The sequence below is a fragment of the Capra hircus genome, chromosome 16, assembly GCF_001704415.2.
Source record: "Capra hircus breed San Clemente chromosome 16, ASM170441v1, whole genome shotgun sequence".
In the NCBI taxonomy this organism is placed as follows: domain Eukaryota; kingdom Metazoa; phylum Chordata; class Mammalia; order Artiodactyla; family Bovidae; genus Capra; species Capra hircus.
Window position 1 is genome coordinate 37709688 of NC_030823.1, and position 24451 is coordinate 37734138.

Below are 24451 nucleotides of genomic sequence, written 5' to 3' on the forward strand. Positions count from 1 at the left end.
TCTTCTCCAACACCACAGTTCAAAAGCATCAATTCTTCAGCGCTCACCCTTCTTCACAGTCCAACTCTGACATCCATACATGACTACTGTAAAAACCATAGCCTTGACTAGACGGACCTTAGTTGGCAAAGTAATGTCTCTGCTTTTGAATATGCTATCTAGGTTGGTCATAACTTTTCTTCCAAGGAGTAAGCGTCTTTTAATTTCATGGCTGCAGTCACCATCTGCAGTGATTTTTGGAGGGACATTATTCTGCCTAACACAAACTCTCTCCCATCGTCTGCCCCCTAAATTGTCAGAAGTGATTTTAATTATCTATTCCTCATTTTGCAACAATCAATTAATTGAATGTTATTACAAAAAAAACCTGTTTCAATTAAGTAAGACTAACTGCTCTTGAGAGTCCCTTGGACTGCAAGGAGATCCAACCAGTCCATTCTGAAGGAGATCAACTCTGGGATTTCTTTGGAAGGAATGATGCTGAAGCTGAAGCTCCAGTACTTTGGCCACCTCATGCGAAGAGTTGACTCACTGAAAAAGACTCTGATGCTGGGAGGGATTGGGGGCAGGATGGGAAGGGGACGACAGAGGATGAGATGGCTGGATGGCATCACGGACTCGATGGACGTGAGTCTGAGTGAACTCCAGGAGATGGCGATGGACAGGGAGGCCTGGCGTGCTGCGGTTCATGGGGTCGCAAAGTAGGACATGACTGAGCGACTGAACTGAACTGAACTGCAAATTACACATTCAGAGGTCTGGATTTATATTTTTAGGGAAAAAACTCACAATATTGAATGTCTCTATCTAAGCTCAGTTTACATTTTAAATCATACTGGTTTGAAAAGATAAATGCCCCCCAATGTTCATAGCAACATTATTTACAATTGCCAAGATATGGAAGCAACCTAAGTATCTATTAACAGATGAATGGATAAAGAAGATGTAGTACACACACACACACACACACAAACACACACTGGATGGAATACTACTCAGTCATAAAAAATGGCAGTGAAATATTGCCATTTGAAGCAATGTAGATGGACTTGGAGGGCATTATGCTAACCGAAATAAATCAGTGAAAGAAAAATGCTATATGGTATAACTTATATGTGAAATCTAAAAGGTACAACAAACTAAAGACTATAATAAAAAAGTAGTTTCAGAGATGTAGAGAACTAGTGGTTACCAGTGGGGAGAGGGAGGAGAGGGGCAAAATAGCAGTACAGGATTAAGAGGTACAAACTACTAGGTATAAAATAAGGTACCACGGATTTGCCTGGTAGTCCAGTGGTTAAGAATCTGCCTGCTAATGCAGGGGACACAGGTTCAATCCCTGCTCTGGGATGATGCCACATGCCAAGGGGAATTAAGTCTGTGCACCACAACTATGGAGCCTGTGCCCTAGAGCCTACAAGGTGCAACTGCCGAAGCCCACAGGCCTTAGAGGCCATGCTCTGCAACCAGAGAAGCCACCACAAAAAGAAACTCATGCATCACAACTAGAGCATAGCCTCCACTCCCTGCAAATAGAGAAAGCCCGTGCACATCAATGAATATTCAGTGCAGCCCAAATTAAAAACTAACTAAATAAATAAGCTACAAGGATATATTGTACAATATAGCCAATATTTTACACTAACTATAAATGGAATATAACTTTAAAAAGTTGGGAATCACTGTATTTTATACCTGTAACATATAATGTTGTACATCTATACTTCAATTAAAAAAATCATACATACTGGTAACCACTCAGAGGATCCTAATAAAACACAAAATATTTTAATATCTAATTGGTTTAAATTAAATAATGATACTGATGACAACATACCTACTAATTACATTTCATTGGCAAAACTTGAAAGAAAAGTTTTACTTATGGGTATTTAAAAAGACAGAGTCTAGTGTTATATCTAAAATATTTCTGCATTAGTCATTCAAACACTTTTAGGAAACTTCCCTACATGTTTTAGTTTAAAGTGCTTTGGTTGTTACTGCTTTCCTAAGCTTAAAGAAGGGAGCAAGCACACAGATGGAGACAGGTGAGTTACTTCCCCTCTTGGTCTTAGACACAGTGCAAACATTAATTGTATTTTTAGGGCATTAAATAAGGGGCTGGAGTTTGGGCTGTGATCAAAATCACTTCTTACAACCTTTTCCAATATCGTTTCCTTATAAGAAAGGACAATAGAGACAGAGGGAAAAGCAGCAGCCAAATGTTCCTGCAAAGACCCAGCGGTTGAGAATACTTCTTGGTTCTTTCCTATGTCATCCTGATACTACTGGAACAAGTTTAGGTGTGCAATATTTACCGAAGCAGTAAGATTACAAAATCTTTTAAAATATTTTTGTCCCTTCCTTAGGAAAGCCTTCTCTAGTTACCCCCTAAATTAAGACATTTCGAAAGAGATCTCCTTTTGTGGACGCTTATACTTCTCCTTCACAGCACTTATTCTCAGATCCTCATTACAGACTCTTTTTTATAACTGTTTGATGTGTTCTTCCATACCGTTGTCTTCCTTACTACTGCGTCCTTAGCCTTCACCACAGTGATGGGCTCAAATTTACACCCTTAAAATGGCGAATCAATACTTGAGGGGAGAAGGCAGAGGTATGTTATTTTGTTAGTTTGGTATTGGGGAACAATTCAAGCAGTGTCCTCTGCTCTCAATAAGTGCTCTTTGAAAGAACAGATGTCACACCCCTTAGGAACCCTGCATGCTGCCATAGCTGAAGCCTCTGAGGTTCACCTTATCTTAAGTAGAGAGGAAATAATGCGAACTCAGCAAGTGGTACATGAAAATACATGTTTTTTCAGGTTCTCGTAGAGGGCTTTTAGATAGTCTTAAAATTGTGGAGTTGGAAACATCCATTTTGCCTTATCTTTTAACAGCAGTTCTCAAAGTGTGGTCCCTGGGTAGCACATCGTTGGTATCACCAAGGAACTGGTTAGAAATGCAAATTATTGGGAAATAGACCTGGTGAATCGGCACAGGCCCCTTCCTTCTAATCTACAGGTTTTTCCTTTCGGAGGTCCCCTCCTCCAGTGTGCGCACTGGCAGCGGCGCTCAGCCCTTGGGTGGCTCTTGATTAGAAAGTTCAGAGACGAAACACCGAGGTCAGGAGCACCGAGCTCGGGCGGAGCTCTCTCCCAAGGATGGAACGGCCAGAGCTGTAAAGGCTGCCCACGTTAGGGGCTCACTGGGACAGCCGGGCTTCCGCCCCGCCTCCAGCCCGCGGCCCCGCCCCGTTCCGGCTCACGTAAATAAACGCGAGGAGCCGGCGACGGAGTCGCGGGTGTGAGGCGAGGTCGTTGTAACCACTTAGGTGTCAGGAACGAAAATCACTGACCAATGAGCTGCTTGGATGGTCTGGGCAACCGACCAATCGCGAAGCCTCGCACCCGGATATGATCGCCGGTTCTGAAACCGAACTCTGAAAAAGTGTGAGGGGCTCCCCACGTGGGTCGGGGCACTGGGGCGTGGATCAAAGGATGAACGTTTAGTAGGGTCAGTGTCTCGCGGGTGCGGTGAGCGTGTAAGGATCATCCCTTTGGATTTTGAGTTGGAAACAAATAAATGAGGCTGTTTGTCCGTGGAAAGAATTCCCGCAGCGGTGTCCCAGAGCCAACGTGTGGGGAAGCCCCTCTCATGGTACCACACAGAGAGCAGGAATCTTGAAGACGCAGCTCGGGTAGTGGGACTATGAATCTCTTACCTAAAAGCTCGAAGGAGTTTGGCTCCGTTGACTATTGGGAGAAGTTCTTCCAGCAGCGAGGAAAGAAAGCTTTCGAGTGGTATGGAACCTACCTGGAACTGTGCGGGGTGCTGCACAAATACATCAAGCCCAGGGAAAAGGTAAGCGCGGCCTGGCAGCCCGGTGTGTACTCTGGAAAGTAGGAACTGAAAACAGAAATCCTGCATTTGGTAGACCGTGACCGGCGTGGGGGCCGGTCAAAATATCCTTATACAGTTTTCAGATAACAGCTTCCAACCCCAGATCATTCTTGAATTAGTAACCTCAAAGAAAGAATGACTTATTAAGTAGTGCAAACTAGGTAGCTCCTCCTAGTGAAGAAAGTGTGCTTTTCTGTCACTGTGAATGCCCGGGGAACTGGTAGAATCCGTGGCTTTACTGATAAATTAATCTGTTACCAAATAGTTGTTGTGAGCCCACACTTTAAGGCGCTGTGCTCATCCCTTTAGCGGCAAATGCGTTGATACATAAACCCTGGGCACATTCCAGAGGTGATAAGTACAGTAATAGGTTGGACAGAGATGGGGTTGTACTGGAAGTAGAGAAGGAAGAGGGTAGAAAACGAACATTCAAGGAAGAAACTCTAAGAGCCAGACTTTATGTTGGGTGCTGTGTGTGTGTGTGTGTGTGTGTGTGTGTGTGTGTGTGTGTGTGTGTGTTCAGTCATTGAGTTCTCATAATACATTTCAAGGTGAGTGATAGTACAAGAATTCTACAGATGCGGAAACTGAGGCTCTGAGAGCCAGTTTCTTGCCCAAGATCATAAATGTGGTACATGGTCATGTGGGGATTTAGACTTAGGGCTACCTAGCTTAAAAGCTTATGCAATTGTCACAGTACCGTGCTTTTCCAGAGATGGGGCAGAATTTTGAAGGATCAATGGGAGATAGCTCAGTAGAGAGGGAGCCAACAACTTGTGTTTTAAGTTTCGCTTCATGAAATAGCAGAATATCATGAGTTGGAACCCAAGGCATGAGTGGAATAGGATTATGCCAGACCTAGAATTTTTTTTTTTTAACTTTTTGTATTGGGGTTCAGTTCAGTTCAGTTCAGTCACTCAGTTGTGTCCAACTTTTTGCAACCCCTAGGACTGCAGCATGCCAGGCTTCCCTGTTCATCACCAACTCCCAGAGCTTGCTCAAATTCATGTTCAACAAGTCGGTGATGCCATCCATCCATTTCATCCTCTGTTGTCCCCTTCTCCTGCCTTCAATCTTTCCCAGCATCAGGGTCTTTTCCGATGAGTCATTTCTTCACATCAGGTGGCCAAAGTGTTGGAGTTTCAGCTTCAACATCAGTCCTTCTAATGAATATTCAGGACTGATTTCCTTTAGGATTGACTTGTTTGATCTCCTTGCAGTCTAAGGGACTCTCAAGAGGCTTGTCCAACACCATAGTTCAAGAGCATCAATTCTTCGGCACTCAGCTTTCTTTATAGTCCAACTCTCACATCCATACATGACTACTGGAAAAACCATAGATTTGACTAGACAGACCTTTGTTGGTAACGTAATATCTCTGCTTTTTAATGTGCTGTCTAGGTTGGTCAGAGCTTTTCTTCCAAGGAGCAAGCATCTTTTAATTTCATGGTGCAGTCACCATCTGCAGTGATTTTGGAGCCCAAAATAAAGTCTGTCACTGTCTCCATTGTTTTCCCATCTATTTGCCACGAAGTGATGGGACTGGATGCCATGATCTTTGTTTTCTGAATGTTGAGTTTTAAGCCAACTTTTTCACTCTCCTCTTTCACTTTCATCAAGAGGCTCTTCAGTTCCTCTTCACTTTCTGCCATAAGGGTGGTGTCATCTGCACATCTGAGGTCACTGATATTTCTCCCAGCAGTCTTGATTCCAGCTTGTGCTTCATCCAGCCCGGCATTTCTCATGATGTATTCTGCATATAAGTTAAATAAGCAGGGTGATAATATACAACTTTGACGTACTCCTTTCCCAATTTGGAACCAGCCTGTTGTTCCATGCATGTCCGGTTCTAACTGTTGTTTCTTGACCTGCATACAGATTTCTCACAAGGTAGGTAAGATGGTCTAGTATTCCCATCTTTTGAAGAATTTTCCATAGTTTGTTGTGATCTACACTGTCAAACGCTTTGGTGTAGTCAATAAGACCCAAGTAGGTGTTTTCTGGAATGCTCTTGTTTTTTTCTATGATCCAACGGATATTGGGAATTTGATCTCTGGTTCCTCTGCTTTTTCTAAATCCAGCTTGATCATCTGAAAGTTCATGGTTCATATACTGTTGAAGCTTGGCTTGGAGGATTTTGAGCATTACTTTGCTAGCGTGTAAGATGAGTGCGGTTGTGTGGTAGTCTGAACATTCTTTGGCATTGCCTCTCTTTGGGATTGGAATGAAAACTGACTTTTTCCAGTCCTGTGGCCACTACTTAGTTTTCCAAATTTGCTGGCATATTGAGTGCAGCACTTTCACAGCATCATCTTTCAGGATTTGAAATAGCTCAACTGGAATTCCATCACCTCCACTAGCTTTGTTCATAGTGATGCTTCCTAAGGCCCATTGACTTCACATTCCAGTATATCTGGCTCTAGGTGAGTGATCACACCATTGTGGTTACCTGGGTCATGAAGATCTTTTTTGTGTAGTTCTTCTGTGTATTCTTGCCACCTAGGCAAGTAACAGTTTTGCAATAGTTTCAGGTAAATAGCAAAGAGGACTCAGCCATACATATACATTATCCATTCTCCAAACTCCCCTGTCATCCAGGCTGCCACACAACATTGAGAAGAGTTCTGTGTGCTATACAGTAGTTTCTTGTTGGTTATCCATTTTAAATATAGCAATGTATACATGTTCATTGCAAACTCTCAAATTATTCCTTGCCCCTGTCCTTCCCCTTTGCAACCATAAGTACCTTCTCTAAGTCTGTGAGTCTCTTTCTGTTTTGTAAGTTACATTTTCAGTGGTAAAACAAATAGGAGATTTCAGTTGCAACTACTGTGTTTGGATTCTGTGACTTTCTATCAATTCTTGAGTAGTGAATTTTGTTTCAGAGAAAAGAACAACCATGGTTAGTTTGTTCCTATACTTGATAAATAAAGGCTTGTTTCAGAGAAAAGAACAACCCTGGTTAGTCGGCTTCTGTGTAACTTGCATTGTTATAGCTAAATGTGATTTGTTACTAGTGAGTTCCGGTAGAACCTAGAATCAATTCTGTAATGGTGTTCTCGTTCCTTTGCCTTGATCACCTCCATCTCGTTTTTTTTTCTCCCTAGGTGCTAGTGGTTGGGTGTGGTAACTCAGAGCTAAGCGAGCAGCTGTATGATGTGGGCTATCAGGATATAGTGAATATTGACATTAGCGAGGTCGTCATCAAGCAAATGAAGGAGCGCAATGCCAGTCGACGGCCCAGGATGAGCTTCTTGAAGATGGACATGACACAGATGGAGTTCCCCGACGCCTCGTTCCAGGTGGTGTTGGACAAGGGCACCCTGGACGCTGTCCTGACAGATGAGGAGGAGAAGACCCTGCAGCAGGTGGACAGGATGCTGGCTGAGGTTGGCCGTGTCCTGCAGGTGGGCGGTCGCTACCTCTGCATCTCCCTGGCTCAGGCTCACGTCCTGAAGAAAGCAGTGGGTCACTTCTCTCGGGAGGGGTGGATGGTGAGGGTGCACCAGGTGGCCAGCAGCCAGGACCAGCTGTTGGAAGCAGAGCCTCGGTTCTCCCTGCCTGTCTTTGCCTTCATCATGACCAAGTTCAGGCCGGTCACTGGCTCTGCCCTTCAGATCTTTGAGCTGTGTGCTCAGGAGCAGGGCAAGCCTGTGCGGCTGGAGAGTGCCGAGCGGCTGGCCGAGGCGGTGCGGGAGCGGCAGCAATATGCCTGGCTGTGCAGCCAGCTGTACCGCAAGGCCGGGCTGGGGAGTGTGTCCCTGGACTTGTGCAATGGGGACACGGGGGAGCCACGCTACACCCTCCACGTGGTGGACAGCCCCACTGTGAAACCATCGCGGGACAATCATTTTGCCATTTTCATCAGTGAGTTGGGATTGCTCCCTCTCTTTCCTGAAGGGGGCTGGCTTACAGGGGCTGGATCTGGGATTTGGTGGATGGGTATGCCTTGGCTGGCTTGATCTTGCAAAGGGGTGGTACTTTGAGAGGTTAGACTGGCCACAGCATAAGGAAGGGGGAGCTGCCTGCTTGAATCTGAAGTTTATGTCTTCCCATCTTCCATGGCAAAGGCCTGATGAAGTGTGAGAATGGGGTTGGCCTGGAATAGTGAGAAGTAATACAGATAAGTTTAGGCAGGTCAGGCTGTTGTAGAGATGTTACTTTGTATCAGAGTAGTAGAAGCAAGGAGCCTTGTAGCCTGTGAGCCCCATGACCTGGGGAAGTCTCTGTGCTTCTTTGCTGAGTTTATGCAAACAGGACAGAGTAGCTGCTGAAAAAGGCAGCTCTGGGACCAGGCTGGTTTCCCTTTCTGGCTTAATCCCTTTGGAATGCTACTAGATGAGTTAGTGTTCTTTCTGTGCCTCAGTTTTCTCCTCTATAAAGTGACTGTCTTCAGTAGTTGTGAAAAGCATAAAAACTCTTAGAATAGTGCCTTAGAATAGTTTTACAAATGTTAGTGTTTTTATTGAAAGGGGTAAATGATACCAGATTCACCTTAGTAATAATCAACAGAGATAGTATGAGGAAATGCTTTCAAAAGTAGAATATTCTAGACAAATGTGAAGTATTGATACGTCGTGCTGGTAATTGGTTTCCCAACATGGAATCCATTTTTCCAAGTATTCTCTTATCCTGACTGTCCACCTGTGGGAACAAATAGCACAGTGGATGTGAGCATGGATTCTGGGGCTGGACTGCCTGGGTTTGAGTCCTAGCTTAGCCAGTTACTAGCTGCGTGAACTTGGGTAAATACAGTAACTTTTGTGTCTTAATTTTCTCATTTATAAAATGGAAATAGTAATAATGCTTCCTGTATCTTGGGCTGTTGTGAAGATTTGATTAGTTTCTGTTCGTAAACTGTTTGGAATCATGCCTGGCATATAAGAAATGTTAGCATTATTACTATTTTTCTTACACTTGGTACTCACCTCCCTCCCCTTACACGCCCACACTTTTTTCCACGCTAGGTCCTGCCATGGGTCTGCTGGCAGTGGGCCTTGTGCACTAGGGAATTGATAGCCCCTTAGTAGGTCACAGTTGGAAGGGATGGCCTGGCTCTCTGCCACGTGGGGCATGTTTATTGTGGGCTTGAACATTTCCCAGGACTCCCTGTCAAAAAATGCCTCTTTCCAGTCCCCCAGGGTCGGGAGACAGAGTGGCTGTTTGGCATGGAGGAGGGCCGGAAGCAGCTGGCAGCCAGTGCAGGCTTCAGGAGGCTGATCACAGTGGCCCTTCACCGAGGTCAGCAGTATGAAGGCATGGACAGCATCCAGGCTGAGCTGTCGGCCAGAGTCATGGAGCTGGCCCCAGCCGGGATGCCCGCCCAGCTGCAGGTAAGAAGGCTTGGGTAGCAGCTTTCAGGGTCTCTGGAGAAGTCGTATTAAGAGTCAGGAAGGCAGAGGTTGTCTTGGAAGAGGCTAGGACTAGGGTCTGTGACCCTAGACTGTTCCTGGAGGGCATATCAGCAGCTAAGAGCTAAGTGGGTAGAAATTATGTCCCAGGCAGTGAGCGGAAGGTGAGTGATTGCCTCTATTGAGACCCATAGTAGCATCTGTCTGCAGGGCCTCTTGGACAGCATGAAGGAAGTCCTCCAGCTCCTCACAATGTGGATTACTCAGACAGTTCTCCTAATGCACTTTGCACAGGATTTCCTTGGCTATTTTGCTCCTTAGAACTGTCATTGTGTGAGGTAGAATGGGAAAGGGCCAAAAGAGCTCACTTTAATTTTCAGAACATTAACTCCGTGGGTTTGATGTTTTTCTAGGAAGGGAACTGAAGTTTTTGCCAAAATGATGATATGGTATTATCAGTTGACACTGTCTGTCTTGTGCTATCCTGGTCATAAGACAGGGTGATTGACTTTACTGCAAGGACTTTATAGAAAAAGTTGCTCTTTCTTGATAGATGGGAAAGACAACCTACCTGGAGTCTTGGTGCTATAGTAACAGACCTGGAAGGAAGAAGCCAGTCTCCTGGGTTCTCAGCCTGTGGTTCTGCCCACAAGGCTGACTTGTGCTTACAGATTAGTAAGTCTGTGATGCTTCCTGAAGGCTGGGGTTAGTGTCATTAGAGAGACCCAGAGCTTGTGGGAAGGTTATTTTGTGAATTTTCTCTCAAAGTTTGGAGTCCCTCATGATGATTAAATATTCCTGTAAGTCTTTAAAAAGAATTAAGTGTAAAGATTGGGAAAGGAATGGAAAAGTTTGGGGGAAATGTATTTTTTTCCTCATTTTCTTTTTTTCCTGTTTAGTAAAATGCAGGAAAAAGATGAGAATCACTGGGAGAAGGGAGAAATTTCTCCAAATTTGGAAAGGTTGCTTTGCACATAGATTTTGGTACCTTTATCCCAGCTCACATTCCTTCTCTCATGGTTCTGGTCCCTCTTCAGAGTTGCTTCTCACTTTCATTGTCTTGGACTGTTAAAAGTCCTTTTAGGAATTACTCTTGAGAAACTCCTGTTTTTCTTGTGGAGAACCAACTGATTTCACTAATGGTTTGGGGAATCTTTATTCAGTTGGTTTTCAAAAAGATGGATTAAGCTTTTTGAGATCTAGTCAAATGCCCCAGAAAAGTACTTTGACGGAATGGCGAATCTTTGGAGTCGTTGCTACACAGGACCTTGGTGTGGGGATTCCTCACAGAGACACGAAGGCAAGGGATTAGACTTTCTCATCTTTCTCGATGGAGCTGGCATTTCGACCACAGATCTGCTGTTCTTTCAGGTGCCCTTCCTGTCTGTGGGTGGGGACATTGGGGTCCGCATCGTTCAGCACCAAGACTGCAGCCCCTTGAGCGGTGACTACGTCATCGAGGACGTGCAAGGAGATGACAGGCGCTACTTCCGGCGGCTCATCTTCCTCAGCAACAGGAATGTGGTGCAGTCAGAAGCCAGGCTGCTGCAGGATGTGTCTCACAGAGGTGAGGCAGCGTGGACGCGGTGGCGGTATCCCTGTGGATATATGGACAAGGTGGGGTGGCCAGAAAGACTTGGGAGCTTGGCGGAGTTGTAGGACAGACGTGGATATCTGTGACCAGAGGCACATGGCTCCGTGGGTCATCCTCTTATCTTCTGGGCTGTTAGAGTGTGAGTGGTGATGAACAGAAGGGGGGTCGATATTCTCTTCTTGAGCAAAGCCTGGCTGTAAAATGATAAGGAGGGGGTGCGATGGTTTACCAAATAAATGTGATCATCGCCTACATGCCTGAAGTTCAGAGACCACCTATTTTATAAGTTACTCCATATGTGTCTGTATATTAACTCAGTAGGCCTGCTCTCCTCCTTACAGCCACCTCCTAGCACTTGGTTTAGAGGATTGTAGAGTTGGTGGGTGCCCTAGACGTCACCTAGTCCACTGCTGTCCAGTAGAACTTTCTGCAGTGGGAAATATTTAATACCCAGTGAGCTGTCCAGTGTGGATGCTGAGCATTAGAAACATGGCTGGTATGACTGTTAAAGAGCTGCATCTTTAATCTTATTTATTTCCAATGAACTTATAATTAAATGTAAATAGACACAGGTAGCCAGGGTTACAGGCTTGGACAGGGTAGATCCAGACCATGTTCCCTAGGATCCCTTTTAAGTGATCTCTCATGTGCTCCTCAGAAACACCCCCTAAGGGGGAAAGCAATCGTTTGTTTCGCCTGCTGTTTTCTCCCATGTATATATTTGTACTTCAAAAGCAATACTTGCTTATTGTAATTAGTTCACAAATCAGATGCATAGAGTAGAAGTGAACGCTCCTCCCCTCCACCTCTCCAGTATAACTTTCCTTTTGAGGCCCAGAGACTCAGGCTTGGAATTTGAAATTGGCTTTTCTGATTCTTGGAAGTTTCTTTTGCCTGATGACCGTGCTGTTGTGTTGGCAAGGCCGTCTGGAAGGAAAGTGAAAAGAGAGAGTTCAGAACCTCATGAGGTCCTGGGTTTGCCCAGAGCTCAGGGTCAGGTGACTCTCTGCAGGACAGTTTTCTCTTGAGGGGTGTCCCCTGGTCAAGTGCACCTGTGTTTGCTGGGTTCCCGAGCTGTCGTTGGGTCACTTGAGGTCAGCTTCATCTCACCAAAAAATCAGTAAAATTGCTTCAAAGAAGATATTCCCCTCCAATTTGGGTTTCAAGTTTTTTTCCCCATTGTTGTCAAGATCCTAGTCTTCTTACCATCCTTAATTTTCATGGGAATGATTTTCCTAAGGGAGTATTGGTGAGAAGAAGGAGAATGTGTTAAAAAGTGATTTAACCTTTCTGATTGTTATGTTAAATCAGGCTGGCCTCACACATCGCTGCCCAATGCTGCTGTGGAGTGCAGCTGGTCCCTAGGAAAACGGCAAAACCAGCTGTTCACTCTGTCCTGGTGCAGTTGAGAGAGTAAGGAGAGGAAATGTAAAGGGACCATCTGTAGGATTTTCCCCTTCTGTGAACATTTGTGATGTCCTTGTCCACTGGGGTGGTGTGCATTACCATCTGTGTAATGCAATTGAAAGATGGTAGGTGTTGGAGACAGGCAGTCCCACATTCAAATCCTAGCTGCACTGCCAGATTTTCTATCTGCTGAGAATTGGAATAAGAGGGTTGTTATAAAAGCTACAGGAGTGAGAGTCCTGGTACAACAATTGGCACAGAGGCAGTAATTAGTAACTTTAAGTTCTTTTCTGCTTAAAAAAACTCATGAATAAACTCTCCTGTGAGCGGCTTTATGTTTCCTAAAGAAGTACTAGCACCCCTCACTCAAGTATTCCCAGCGTTATCAGTTTTTTGGTGTTTTCTTTGCCACTTCCCTTTTCTGACACCCTGGCACATGTTAAATGTTGGACCACCAGCTCTTTGGGGAGAAAAAGCCATGAATTGTACTGTTCCCTAATTTCTGTGCATGAAAATGGCCACCACGGACAGATTTCAAGCTACCAGCATGTCAGCCAGTTCACAGAATGCCTGCATATTTCACCATTGACTCCCGAGTCTCAGCCAGCTACAGCACACTGCTGCTCGTGTGCCTTACTTTCCAAGGAGTGGCGTACCTCACACAACCTCATTCGTCTGTGTCTCTGATCTAGCCCAGAAGAAACGGAAAAAGGACAGGAAGAAGCATCGGCCTGCTGATACCCCAGAGGACCTGCCTGCAGCCCCGGGGCAGTCCATTGATAAGAGTTACCTGTGCTGTGAACACCACAAAGCCATGATCGCCGGCCTTGCGCTGCTGAAAAACCCGGAGCGGCTCCTAGGTGAGGAGGTCGCCACAGCCTTCCACAGTAGGAAATGTGTAAGATTACAGATGTCATCAGAGTTGGCTGCCTTGCAGCTTAAGAACCATGATTACAGACCAACAGATGCCCATATATTCATGTCTTTCTTATTCCCAACTGTCTTTCTGCATCATTCATGAACATCCAAGTAACTTTTCCTACAAACTCAAATTGTAATCTTGAAATAGACATACATGCTGATATCTATATTTTTTTCTTCTATGCATTTATTTAAAAATTAGTGTAAAATTAACTACAGTTTTAAAAATTAATGTATAAAATATCTTCAGTGAAATCTATAAAGTGAACGGATCTTAAATTGTTCAGCTTGATGAATTTTTGCATATCCATATACCCTGTATCCAGATGGAACATTTAAAAATCATATCTCCAGAGAAATACCTGTGTACTTTAGGAAAATTTCTGGCTTTTCAGTGATGCATTCTTTGAGTGCCAGATGTAATTCTTTCTTGAATTTCTGCTTTTAAAAAAATCCATAGTATAGGTAGTATAGTCATAGCCTTACTGCTAGGTTGGGATCTAACCACAGGAGCAAAAATATTTGTTTCTGTCCACTCCTGTAGCTGTCTTCTCCCTGAAGTCCCTGAGTATGTCCTGCTGAAATACCCTATACTTGTGGTCTATCTTGGTGCTGATGTGTGTCAGTGGATTCTCAGTTGTTACATTTAATCCTCAGGGTTTCTCTCTTTGGTGATTCTTTCTGGTTTCACATCTTCTTTCATCCCCTGTTTCTCTGAACTTGAGTGTAGGATCTGGGCCTTTGTTTTCCTGTGACTTCTGGAACTTGGATGGACTTCCTTCACTTGTTGGGTGTGTCTTATTAAAGGTAGCTGTGGCCTTTGAGTTGGAAGCTGGGCAGAGGGCATCACATCTACATGCCCTGTGATCATGGACAAGATGTTACCCATTGTCCCTCCTGTTTCCTAGAGGGGTTTAATGATGCTGATGGTGGGGATTATTGCTGTAATGTCCGCTGAGGGCTTTGAGATGTTTAAGGAACCATAGTAATAATATACTGATCGCTCTGGAACTAGTAAAGGAAGGATCATGAGGCCAGGGTTGAATTTACATATATTAAATTGACTCCTGAATTTCTAGAAAGAGACAAGGGAGGCCAAGTCTCTAAATCTTGTATCTTCTGGCTAGAGTGAACAATCCGACTGTCTCTTTTGTCCTCTCTAAGGCTGGTGCAGAACTTTACAGTGAGCAGATGGTAACATAATGCTTTTATTCTTTATTACAGAGACCCCACTGGCACTGTTGGTGGTGGGCCTGGGCGGGGGCAGCCTCCCTCTCTTTATCCACGATCATTTCCCAAAGTCCTGCATCCATGCTGTGGAGATCGACCCCTCTATGTTGGAAGTGGCCACCCAGTGGTTTGGCTTTTCCCAGAGTGACCGGATGAAGGTCCACATTGCAGATGGTCTGGACTTTATAACCCGCCTGGCAGAAGAAGAAGGTACTGCTGTTGGAGAATTTGGAGGGGTGTTGAGGAAAGATTGATCCAAGGTTGTCAGGCCTGCAAGGGTCTGTAGAATTCCTCTCTAAGAGATATGAGCATCATCCCAGTCTTTCACCTGTTCATTTGTTCCCTCATTTGTTGACATATTTATTCAGTAAATATAGAGTGTCTTAGAGAAGGAAATGGCAACCCACTCCAGTGTTCTTGCCTGGAGAATCCCAGGGACAAGGGAGCCTGGTGGGCTGCCGTCTCTGGGGTCGCACAGAGTCGGACACGACTGAAGCGACTTAGCAGCATAGAGTGTCTATCACATGCTCAGTGCTGTTAGGGGTTAGGCTACGGCAACAAGTAAAACAGACTGTTTCCTGCCCTCATCGTGCTGAAAAATCAGTGGGCTCCTCTTCTGAATTTCTTCTGACCCTGTGATCTTGCCACCACCTCATCATCCCAAGAGTCAGTGTCTGGAGCTGAGTGAGGTAAAGGGGAAGAAATGTTGGGGGTGTGTGTTGGAAGATGTGTTCTGTAAATCTTTCAGCTCAAGGTGAAGCCAGAAATGGAGTAAAACATCATTCATGTAGATGAGTAGTTCTAAGCCCCAGAGATGTTTGGCAATGTTGGCAGGCAATTTTTGGTTGTAAAAGCACAGCCTACCATTAGGTAGGGGTGCTTCCAGCATAATAGTGGGTGGAGGCACATGGAGGCCAAGGGTGCTGCTAAACATCCTACAATGCACAGGATGGCTGCCGATGATAAAGAATGATCTGGTCCAAATGTCAACAGTGCTGAGATTAAACCCTGATGCAGGTGTTAGTGGGAATTCCAATAGCCCTGCTGCTGCTGGGATTAAGGCTCCATTTTTCTCTAATAATTTGTATCCCAGACTTGGACAAAAGGCATGTTAATGTGTTCTAATAGCTCTGCTGATGCTTCTGCAACTTAATGTATAGGCTCCTGGTGACTGATGTTTCACAGAGCATGAGCCCCTTAAGGAGAAGTTAGGTTGATTCAGTCCTGCCTGAAACTGGGGAGTCCAGGCCACCCACCCTTCCTAGTCTGCTCATTCTGCCATAGTTGCTCTGGTTCTGGGTTAGAGCATTTTCTAGGAAGGGTGTGGCAAAACGGGATGCTGGGGTAAGTATTTTGGTAGTGGTGCTGCTGCTAAGTTGCTTTAGTATTGTCCGACTCTGTGCAACCCCATACATGGCAGCCCACCAGGCTCCCCTGTCCCTGGGATTCTCCAGGCAAGAACACTGGAGTGGGTTGCCATTTCCTTCTCCAATGCATGAAAATAAAAAGTGAAAGTGAAGTCGCTCAGTCGTGCCCGACTCTTAGTGACCCCATGGACTGCAGCCTACCAAGCTCCGCCATCCATGGGAATTTCCAGGCAAGAGTACTGGAGTGGGGTGCCATTGCCTTCTCCGAAGTATTTTGGTGCAGGGATAGACAGATGCTGCCTTAATTGCAAAGTGAGCTGAACTCTTATCAGAGTTTCCCAGATATGCTCTCTGTAGTTGGGGCCAAAGTAGGGGCCCAGACCCAGGATAGCTAATACATGTGAAAGCACTTAAAACAGTGCCAGGCATGTGGTAGGTACTCAGTCCAGGATGTGCTGCTATTGTTAGGACCTCTAAACCAGATCTGAACAGCCCTGGCCTTTGTCTCTAACAACAACCTTTCAGGTTGTTGGAGGACTCAGTGCCACAGGTGGGGGCCATGGTTGTCCTTGAACTTTGATGAGCCAACATGTTCTGCTCTTGAAAAACCAAAATCAAATCTGTGCTATGAACAGTGATGGACATGCTGTAGTCCTAAGTAAATATATATTGATTATTAAATAATCATTAGCACCGTCTCAGTTTGCTAAAAACCAATCGTTCATATTGTAGGCCTACCCCTTAAAAAAACTAACATTCTAGTAAGGAGTGGATCAGATTCATCATCAGTTCTTTCTCACCCATTGAACAAATGCCTTCTTTCTTGAGCCAATAATTGTTCAAGTAACTAGAAAAGATTTGCTGACTTTAATTTGAGAACATTTTTCTCCAGAGTTAAGTTCAAGATACCATGTGCTGGGTCAGCCCTTACAGGCAGAGGCAGCTGTTTTGTCTAAATCAGTGGTTCTCATCTCTGTCTTTTGAATCACCCGAGGAGCTTAAGAAAAGTACCAGAGGCGTCTCACTGCCCATCCCATCTGTTCTTCTCCACCCCAGGAGTTTTTAACTCTGTTGTTCAGGAGTGGAGCCCAGGTTCTCTTGAGTATTAAGAATTTTCCCATTTGGCTCTAGCGTCCTGACAGGGTTGAAAATCACTGGTATAGATGGACTCTGAGTAATGATCCTGCTGGAGTGGACCCCAGAAATGTGTGTCTGTAGAAGGGGCTTTAAAATGTAGAGGAAGATGAGATGATGGTGCCAACTTAGATATGGGCACTCCCAGCAGAGCCCTGATGACGTAACTGCTTTGGACAGTGACTTTGGTGCTCTTAGGCACCATATCCTCCATGTCATTCCTGTTGACTTAGCCACCTGTGCCAACCACAGGTCACAGAGGAAATGTGGAGGAATGTGAATGGTGTTATTTTATCCAGCAAAAAACACAGACTTGTCTGCTTCTCTTTCCCAGCACGGCCTCACTACGACGTCATAATGTTCGATGTGGACAGTAAGGACCCAACCCTGGGAATGAGCTGTCCACCCCCAGCATTTGTGGCCCAGCTTTTCCTGCAGAAGGTCAAAAGCATCTTGACTTCTGAAGGTATAAAGAACAGAAGGTGGCGAGGGAGAAGGGATGGGCCCTTTAGGAAGATTTTCTTTTTAATGAAAAATGCTCATAAGTGTGTAGCATGATTGGTTTCCCCAGATTGAACGTACTCGTTTACCAGTACCCCTACAAGTCCTCTTACCTCCTTTCAGGTAAGGAAAGGAGGTGAGAGGACTTACCTGCACTGGGTCTTCGTTGCTGTGCTTGGGCTTTCTCTAGTTGCAGAGAGTGGGGGCTGCTCTATTTTGTGGTACGTGGGCTTCTCACTGTGGTGGCTTCTCGTATTGTAGAGCACGGGCTCTAGAGCACAAGCTCAATAGTTGTGGCTCATGGGCTTAGTTGCTCCACAGCGTGTGGGATCTTCACGGACCAGGGATCAAACCCATGTCCCTTGCATTGGCAGGCAGATTCTTAATCCATTGAGCCACCAGGGAAGCCCACCATCCTCACTTCTATCAGCACAGCTTAGTTTTGTCCATATGGAATGTTCTCTCTTTTCTTTCCCTCAACATGATGTTTGTGAGGTTCACTCATGGTGTTGTGTTGACATCGTTCCTTTTTATTGCTCTGACATATCACTGGGTGACTACCACGATTAATTTATCCCTTCCGCTGTTGGCATTGGGCTTTTTTCTTTTTCGAGGATTTGCTAGGAAGTACTGCCATTACCTGCCTCTTGAGAAATCTGTATGCAGGTCAGGAAGCAACAGTTAGAACTGGACATGGAACAACAGACTGGTTCCAAATAGGAAAAGGAGTACGTCAAGGCTGTATATTGTCACCCTGCTTATTTAACTTATATGCAGAGTATATCATGAGAAACGCTGGACTGGAAGAAACACAAGCTGGAATCAAGGTTGCTGGGAGAAATATCAATAACCTCAGATATGCAGATGACACTACCCTTATGGCAGAAAGTGAAGAGGAACTCAAAAGCCTCTTGATGAAAGTAAAAGAGGAGAGTGAAGAAGTTGGCTTAAAGCTCAACATTCAGAAAACAAAGATCATGGCATCCGGTCCCATCACTTCATGGGAAATAGATGGGGAAACAGTGGAAACAGTGTCAGACTTTATTTTGGGGGGCTCCAAAATCACTGCAGATGGTGACTGCAGCCATGAAATTTAAAGACGCTTACTCCTTGGAAGAAAAGTTATGACCAACCTAGATAGCATATTCAAAAGCAGAAACATTACTTTGCCGACTAAGGTCCGTCTAGTCAAGGCTATGGTTTTTCCAGTAGTCATGTATGGATGTGAGAGTTGGACTGTGAAGAGAACTGAGCACCGAAGAATTGATACTTTTGAACTGTGGTGTTGGAGAAGACTCTTGAGAGTCTCTTGGACTGCAAGGAGATCCAACCAGTCCATTCTGAAGGAGATTACCCCTGGGATTTCTTTAGAAGAAATGATGCTAAAGCTGAAACTCCAGTACTTTGGCCACCTCATGTGAAGAGTTGACTCATTGGAAAAGACTTTGATGCTGGGAGGGATGGGGGCAGGAGAAGGGGATGACAGAGGATGAGATGGTTGGATGGCATCACCGACTCGATGGACGTGAATCTGAGTGAACTCCGGGAGTTGGTGATGGACAGGGAGGCCTGGCGTGCTGCGATTCATGGGGTCGCAAAGAGTCGGACACGACTGAGCGACTGAACTAGAACTAGAACTGCCATTAACATTCTGGTAGATGCCTTATGGTGAAGTGTGTGTGCCGGTCTATTGGGCATAGATGTGGGGTTGTAATTGTTGGATCACAAATTATACGTTTATTCAGTTTGTAGATGCAGTCACACACAGTGTCACAAAGCAGTTGTATTAATAGCAGTTCACATCCCTGCCAGCATGTGATGCTAGCAACCCCACATGTCCTGGACTGGGCAGTATGCTTTTTCATCTTCAGAGCCGCCTGTTTTCAGATTAGGAAACTGAGGTAGAGACTTGCCAAAGTGACACACGATTAGACTTAGGGCTCCAACCCAGGTCCTTATGACTTAAAAAAGCTGGAGCTGTTAATCCGTATGTTCACCACCTCCCAGGTGTTTTGATTTGGTTTGCAAACAGAGTTGATTTAGAACCTTTATTGTTACAAATGAAGGTATGTGTTATATATGTCAGGAATATAATTTTTCTCTGAAATTGATATTAATTACTTGGGGGTATTAATTTCTTCTTTCTCAAAGCAATTCTTTGTGAAACAGAGGCATGGAGAATGGTCATATTTGTTAGCAGCACAAGAGAGCAAGAAATGAGCCTGAAGCCTTCTTATGGTTCACGCACCCCCTACCTCTCTCCCTTCATATGCTGTGTGTTCCTGGCACAGTCACTGCTGCCACAGATGTGTCCCTTGCTCTACCTGCCTCCTGGGATCAGGAATGGCCATATTCCTCAGAGCAGAACCTTGTCTCCTGTGTTCCCTGAATCACGGTCATTCTCTTCCTTTCTCACCCTGCAGGTGTCTTCATCCTCAACCTTGTGTGCCGAGACTTGGGGCTAAAGGACTCGGTGCTGGCCGGGCTTAAGGCGGTGTTCCCCCTCCTGTACGTCCGGCGAATCGAGGGTGAAGTCAACGAGATCCTGTTCTGTCAGCTGCACTCTGAGTCCAAACTCGCTACACCAGAGCTCCTGGAAATGGCCCGGGCCTTGGAGCAGACCCTGAGGAAGCCCGGAAAGGGCTGGGATGACACGTATGTCCTGTCAGACATGCTCAACACTGTGAAGATCGTGTGAGTGTCCGGACCAGGCAGTCCTCTCAGCTTCCTGCCAGACTGACCTCAGGCTGCTGGCCTGCCAGGGACTGAAGAAATACAATGTGTATTAAGCCTCGTATTTTTCTTAGTTTCATACTCACCTACGTGCGCCCTCCTGCTCGTGAGATTGCCTGAAGGTCTGGGAGAATAAAACAGTCTTTGCTGCGCTGTCTTCTTCAGTACTGCTTGGGTTGATCGCCTTTGCTTCCTGTGCCGCGTCCTTGAGTAGGTTCCCTGCTGGAGCTCCAGCAGGTGTGATGCCTTAACAAGTGTGTCCCAAGCTCCTTAGGACTGGAGACATCACGCGTGATTACCGGTTGGCTTTGCTTTTTCCCTCTCTTGGTCCTATAGGAACCATCTCAAGTGAGATAGACAGTAGAGCATTTTGTGCCAAAAGACTGTAAATAGGGTAGCCTCCCTATAGATGTGAGACAGATTTAAGAGAGTGTCTACTTTGTCTTCCTGGAGATGAAACTACTGCTGACGTGCTCCTACGTTTTAAAAATCTGGTAACGCACTCCTCTATTTTTTTCAATTTTTTATTAAACTTTTTATTTTACATTGGAGTATAGCCAGTTAACAACGTTGTGATAGTTTCAGGTGGACAGCAAAGGGACTCAGCCATATACATGCAGGTATCCATTCTCCTGTAAACTTGCCTCCCCTCTAGGCTGCCACGTAACATGGAGTAGAGTTTCCTGTGCCATACAGTAGGTCCTTGTTGGTTATCCATTTTAAATAGAGCAGTGGGTACCTGTCCATCCCAGACTTCCTAACCCTTCCCTCATCCTTCCCCCTGCAACCATAAGTTCGACCCATTCTAACAACTTTTCTCATAGCTCAAGCCGTCTATTCTGTTCCTCCAAAAGGAGTGAATGTATCTGGCCCCATGATCTCGTGTGTCAGAGTCTTAGCAGTCTGAAGCCTCTGGTATTGGTTTACTCACATTTACTGAGTGGCAGCTACATGCCAGACTCACTGTAAAAAGTTGTAGTGGAAGTAAAGATGTTTAAGAATGGCCAGAAAGCACAAATTAGTAATAAAAATGAACATGTTCCAGAAATACTTCTAAGTGAGTGATTCAATACACTGTCTCATGTAATTTCAGATAAAGGATAGTTAAACCAAAACTACATCTAACCCAAATCTCACTTGAGCCAATTGAAACTATTATGCCAATTCATCTCTTCTAATAGTAAGTAAGCCAAGACTGACTTAATAGCAGTGCTATGGGAAATCCACCAGCCCAGCTCCTCTCCCCACAGGCCCTTTAAATGGACTCTACCCTCTTGAGGCAAAGCATATTTCAAAACTGTGTTGTCATCCTTACACAGTTTGCAGCCCGTTGAGAAGAAGTCCATATGTGCAGAATAATGTTTTTAGATCACATCCATTAGAAATACTAGGTCTTCTTCAGGAGAGGGGCTTCCCTGGCACCATGTAAAGGGAAGGTTATCTCTTGGCTTGCCTTCTACCCCAAGGGACTCAGCTTTGGCATCCTCCATCATTGTCTAGTTTGTAAACTCATCCGCTATTGGGATAGGTTATAGAGGGTCTGAGATGGAGGGTCACCCTCTAGTGCTGTGCAGACTCAACAGCACAATTCTCTAGCTTGGTGGCATAGCCACCAGAATTACCAGAATGATAACAAAGTCTCAACTATGTCTTAGGAAGAGTAGTCCAAGGAATTAGCCTCACTGGAAAGAAGCATTTGGAAGTGGGAAGAGGCACTCAGGGGCGATGATAATCATTTTAAATTTTTGAAAGACTGGGTATGTAAGATGAGTAAGGTTGGTTACATGTGTCTCTCAAGGCTGAAGTCTTCCCTGGTGGCTCAGACGGTAAAAAGTCTGCCTGCAAAGCGGGGGACTTGCATTCAGTCCCCTGGAGAAGATCCCCTGGAGAAGGAAATGGCAATCCACTCCAGTATTCTTGCCTGAAAAATCCCATGGATGGAGGAGCCTGGCAGGCTATAGTGCATGGGGTTGCAAAGAGTTGGACACGACTGAGCGACTAACTTTAAAGGCTGAAGAAAGACCAATGTGCAGAAATTATAGTTGGGCATCTTTCAGCTTAATTTCCTAGAAGATTTGTGTCAATAGAGACCACTGTGTTCACCAGGACATGTGATTCAGACTTTTCTCAAACTGTAGACTAACTCTGCTCAGTGTGGCTCACTAAGTTGTGAGGAAAGGGTTTTGTGTGTACAAGGCAATGCCATTGGCTGTATGCCATCTTTCTCTTTGGAGAGCTATTCACTTTTGTGTGGGTATATGTGTTTGTGGAGAATGTGAGAGTGGTGTTTCATTTTATTACATATTTTTAAAAACAAGTGTAACTGACAACATTATGATACTTTCAGGTGTACAGCACAATGATTCAATATTTGTATATATTGTGAAATGATCACAGTATGCTATTCACTTTTGCATTGATGCAAATGGGTCTTTATAAGAATTTTGCCTAACTTAGGCATATGAAGCGCTTCCCAGGTGGTTCAGTAGTAAAGAATCCATCCGCCAAACAGGAGATAGGTTTGATCCCTGGGTCAGGAAGATCCCCTGGAGAAGGGAATGGCAACCCATGCCAGTATTCTTGCCTGGACAATCCCATGGACAGAGGAGCCTGGAAGGCTATAGTCCATGGGGTCACAAAGAGTGGGACACGACTGAGCGACTAAACAGCAACAAAGGCATATGAACTCTGGAGGATAGGGAAGTTTGTAAAGTCAGATTCCTTCGAGATCAGGCAGGTAACAAATGTGTGAAGTGAGCCAGGTGTAAAACAGAAAGGCTCGGATAAAGCCTGCTGTGAACTAGAGAATAAATGCCCCATCGAAAGGCGGCAGCTGTTCTTCCAGCTGAGTGTTGTCTTGCACGAGTGTTAGATCTTTTAAGAGACCCCAGAAATCCTGAGTGGATACGTATGTGTGAGTATTAAAGTGTTGGCCAATCAGAACCTGTCTTCAAGCCACATTCATCCAGTTGGCCAGTCACTTTCCACTGCACAGGATGGCCTACGGAGCACTTGAGAATCTGGTATACATACCGTGAGCATAAAACAAAGAACAAGCTGATAGCTACCGGTCTCAAAAGTCTGGAAAAGTTGCATCCTGTGTTATGACCTACATTTTCTGTAACAGCTGTTCTTCAGTGAGGCTGGTGTCCGTCACCTCTGGGATAGTGTACAATTAAAGTTCCCAGTTTAAACCAGTAGGTCCTAAAGGAAATAAGTCCTGAATATTCATTGGAAGGACTGATGCTGAAGCTGAAGCTCCAATACTTTGGCCACCTGATGCGAAGAGCTAACTAATTGGAAAAGACCTTGATGCTGGGCAAGATTGAAGACAGGAATAGAAGGGGACGACAGAGGATGAGATGGTTGGATGGCATCACCGATTCAATGGATGTGAGTATGAGCAAGTTCCGGGAGTTGGTGATGGACAGGGAAGCCTGGCGTGCTGCAGACCACTGGGTCACAAAATGACTGAGCGACTGAACTGAATTGAAACTTCCCAGGATTATCAGAGAAGTGAATGTGAGTATATCACATGACAACACCACCAGCTCCCCCACCAAGACACATTCTGCAACAATGTAAAGTTGCTGAGGCTGGCTATAGCTACCCCCACCCTAACCCCAACATCAAGTTTTCAATGTGTGTCTCCAATCTGCCTTCATGGCTCAGCTTGGTGACAGCTACTTCTCGAGTCCCCTTCTTACAGATAAACCAGTAGTTCTCAGCTTCATGTTGATAGCAGAATGCGTGGTCAGTTGCAAGTTCGTGTCTGGCTTTTTGCGACCCTCATAGCCTGAAGCCCACCAGGCTCCTCTGTCCATGGGATTTTTCAGGCAAGAATACTGGAGTGGGTTGCCTTTCTCTCCAAGGGATCTTCTCAATCCAGGGATAGAACCTGCATTTCCTGTGTCTCCTACATTGCAGGTGGATTCTTTACCGCTGAGCCATCAGGGAAGCCCAGATAGGCAGGAAAATGGTCCCCAAAGAAGTGCTTGTCCTGCAACCCAGGAATATGTTACATTACTTGGCTAGGGGAATTAAGGCAGCGGAAAGACTTGACCTTACTAACCAGCTGACTCTAATATATGGAGATTATCCTAGATTATCCAGGTGGGCCTAACATAATCACAAGAGTCTTTAAATGTGGGTGAGCGAGGCAGTAAAGCCAAATCAGTGTGATATGAGTAATGCTTGGCTGGCTTTGAAGATGGAAGGAACTCGAAAGCCTCTAGAAGCTGGAAAAGGTAAGAAAGCCATTTTTCCTCTAGAGCCCCCAGTAAGGAATGCAAATCAGCCAATAATTTAGTC

At 45.1% G+C, this 24451-nt stretch overlaps 1 protein-coding gene across 1 annotated transcript; it reads left to right on the forward strand.

Moving 5' to 3' along the window:
* On the forward strand, positions 3374 to 20307 carry METTL13 (methyltransferase like 13). The gene is made up of 8 exons (XM_018060313.1): positions 3374 to 3863; positions 7010 to 7769; positions 9036 to 9235; positions 10625 to 10820; positions 12947 to 13114; positions 14400 to 14615; positions 17241 to 17372; positions 19831 to 20307. The coding sequence occupies exons 1-8, from the start codon at positions 3711 to 3713 to the stop codon at positions 20103 to 20105; spliced, it is 2100 nt and encodes a 699-aa protein (XP_017915802.1). The 5' UTR covers positions 3374 to 3710; the 3' UTR covers positions 20106 to 20307.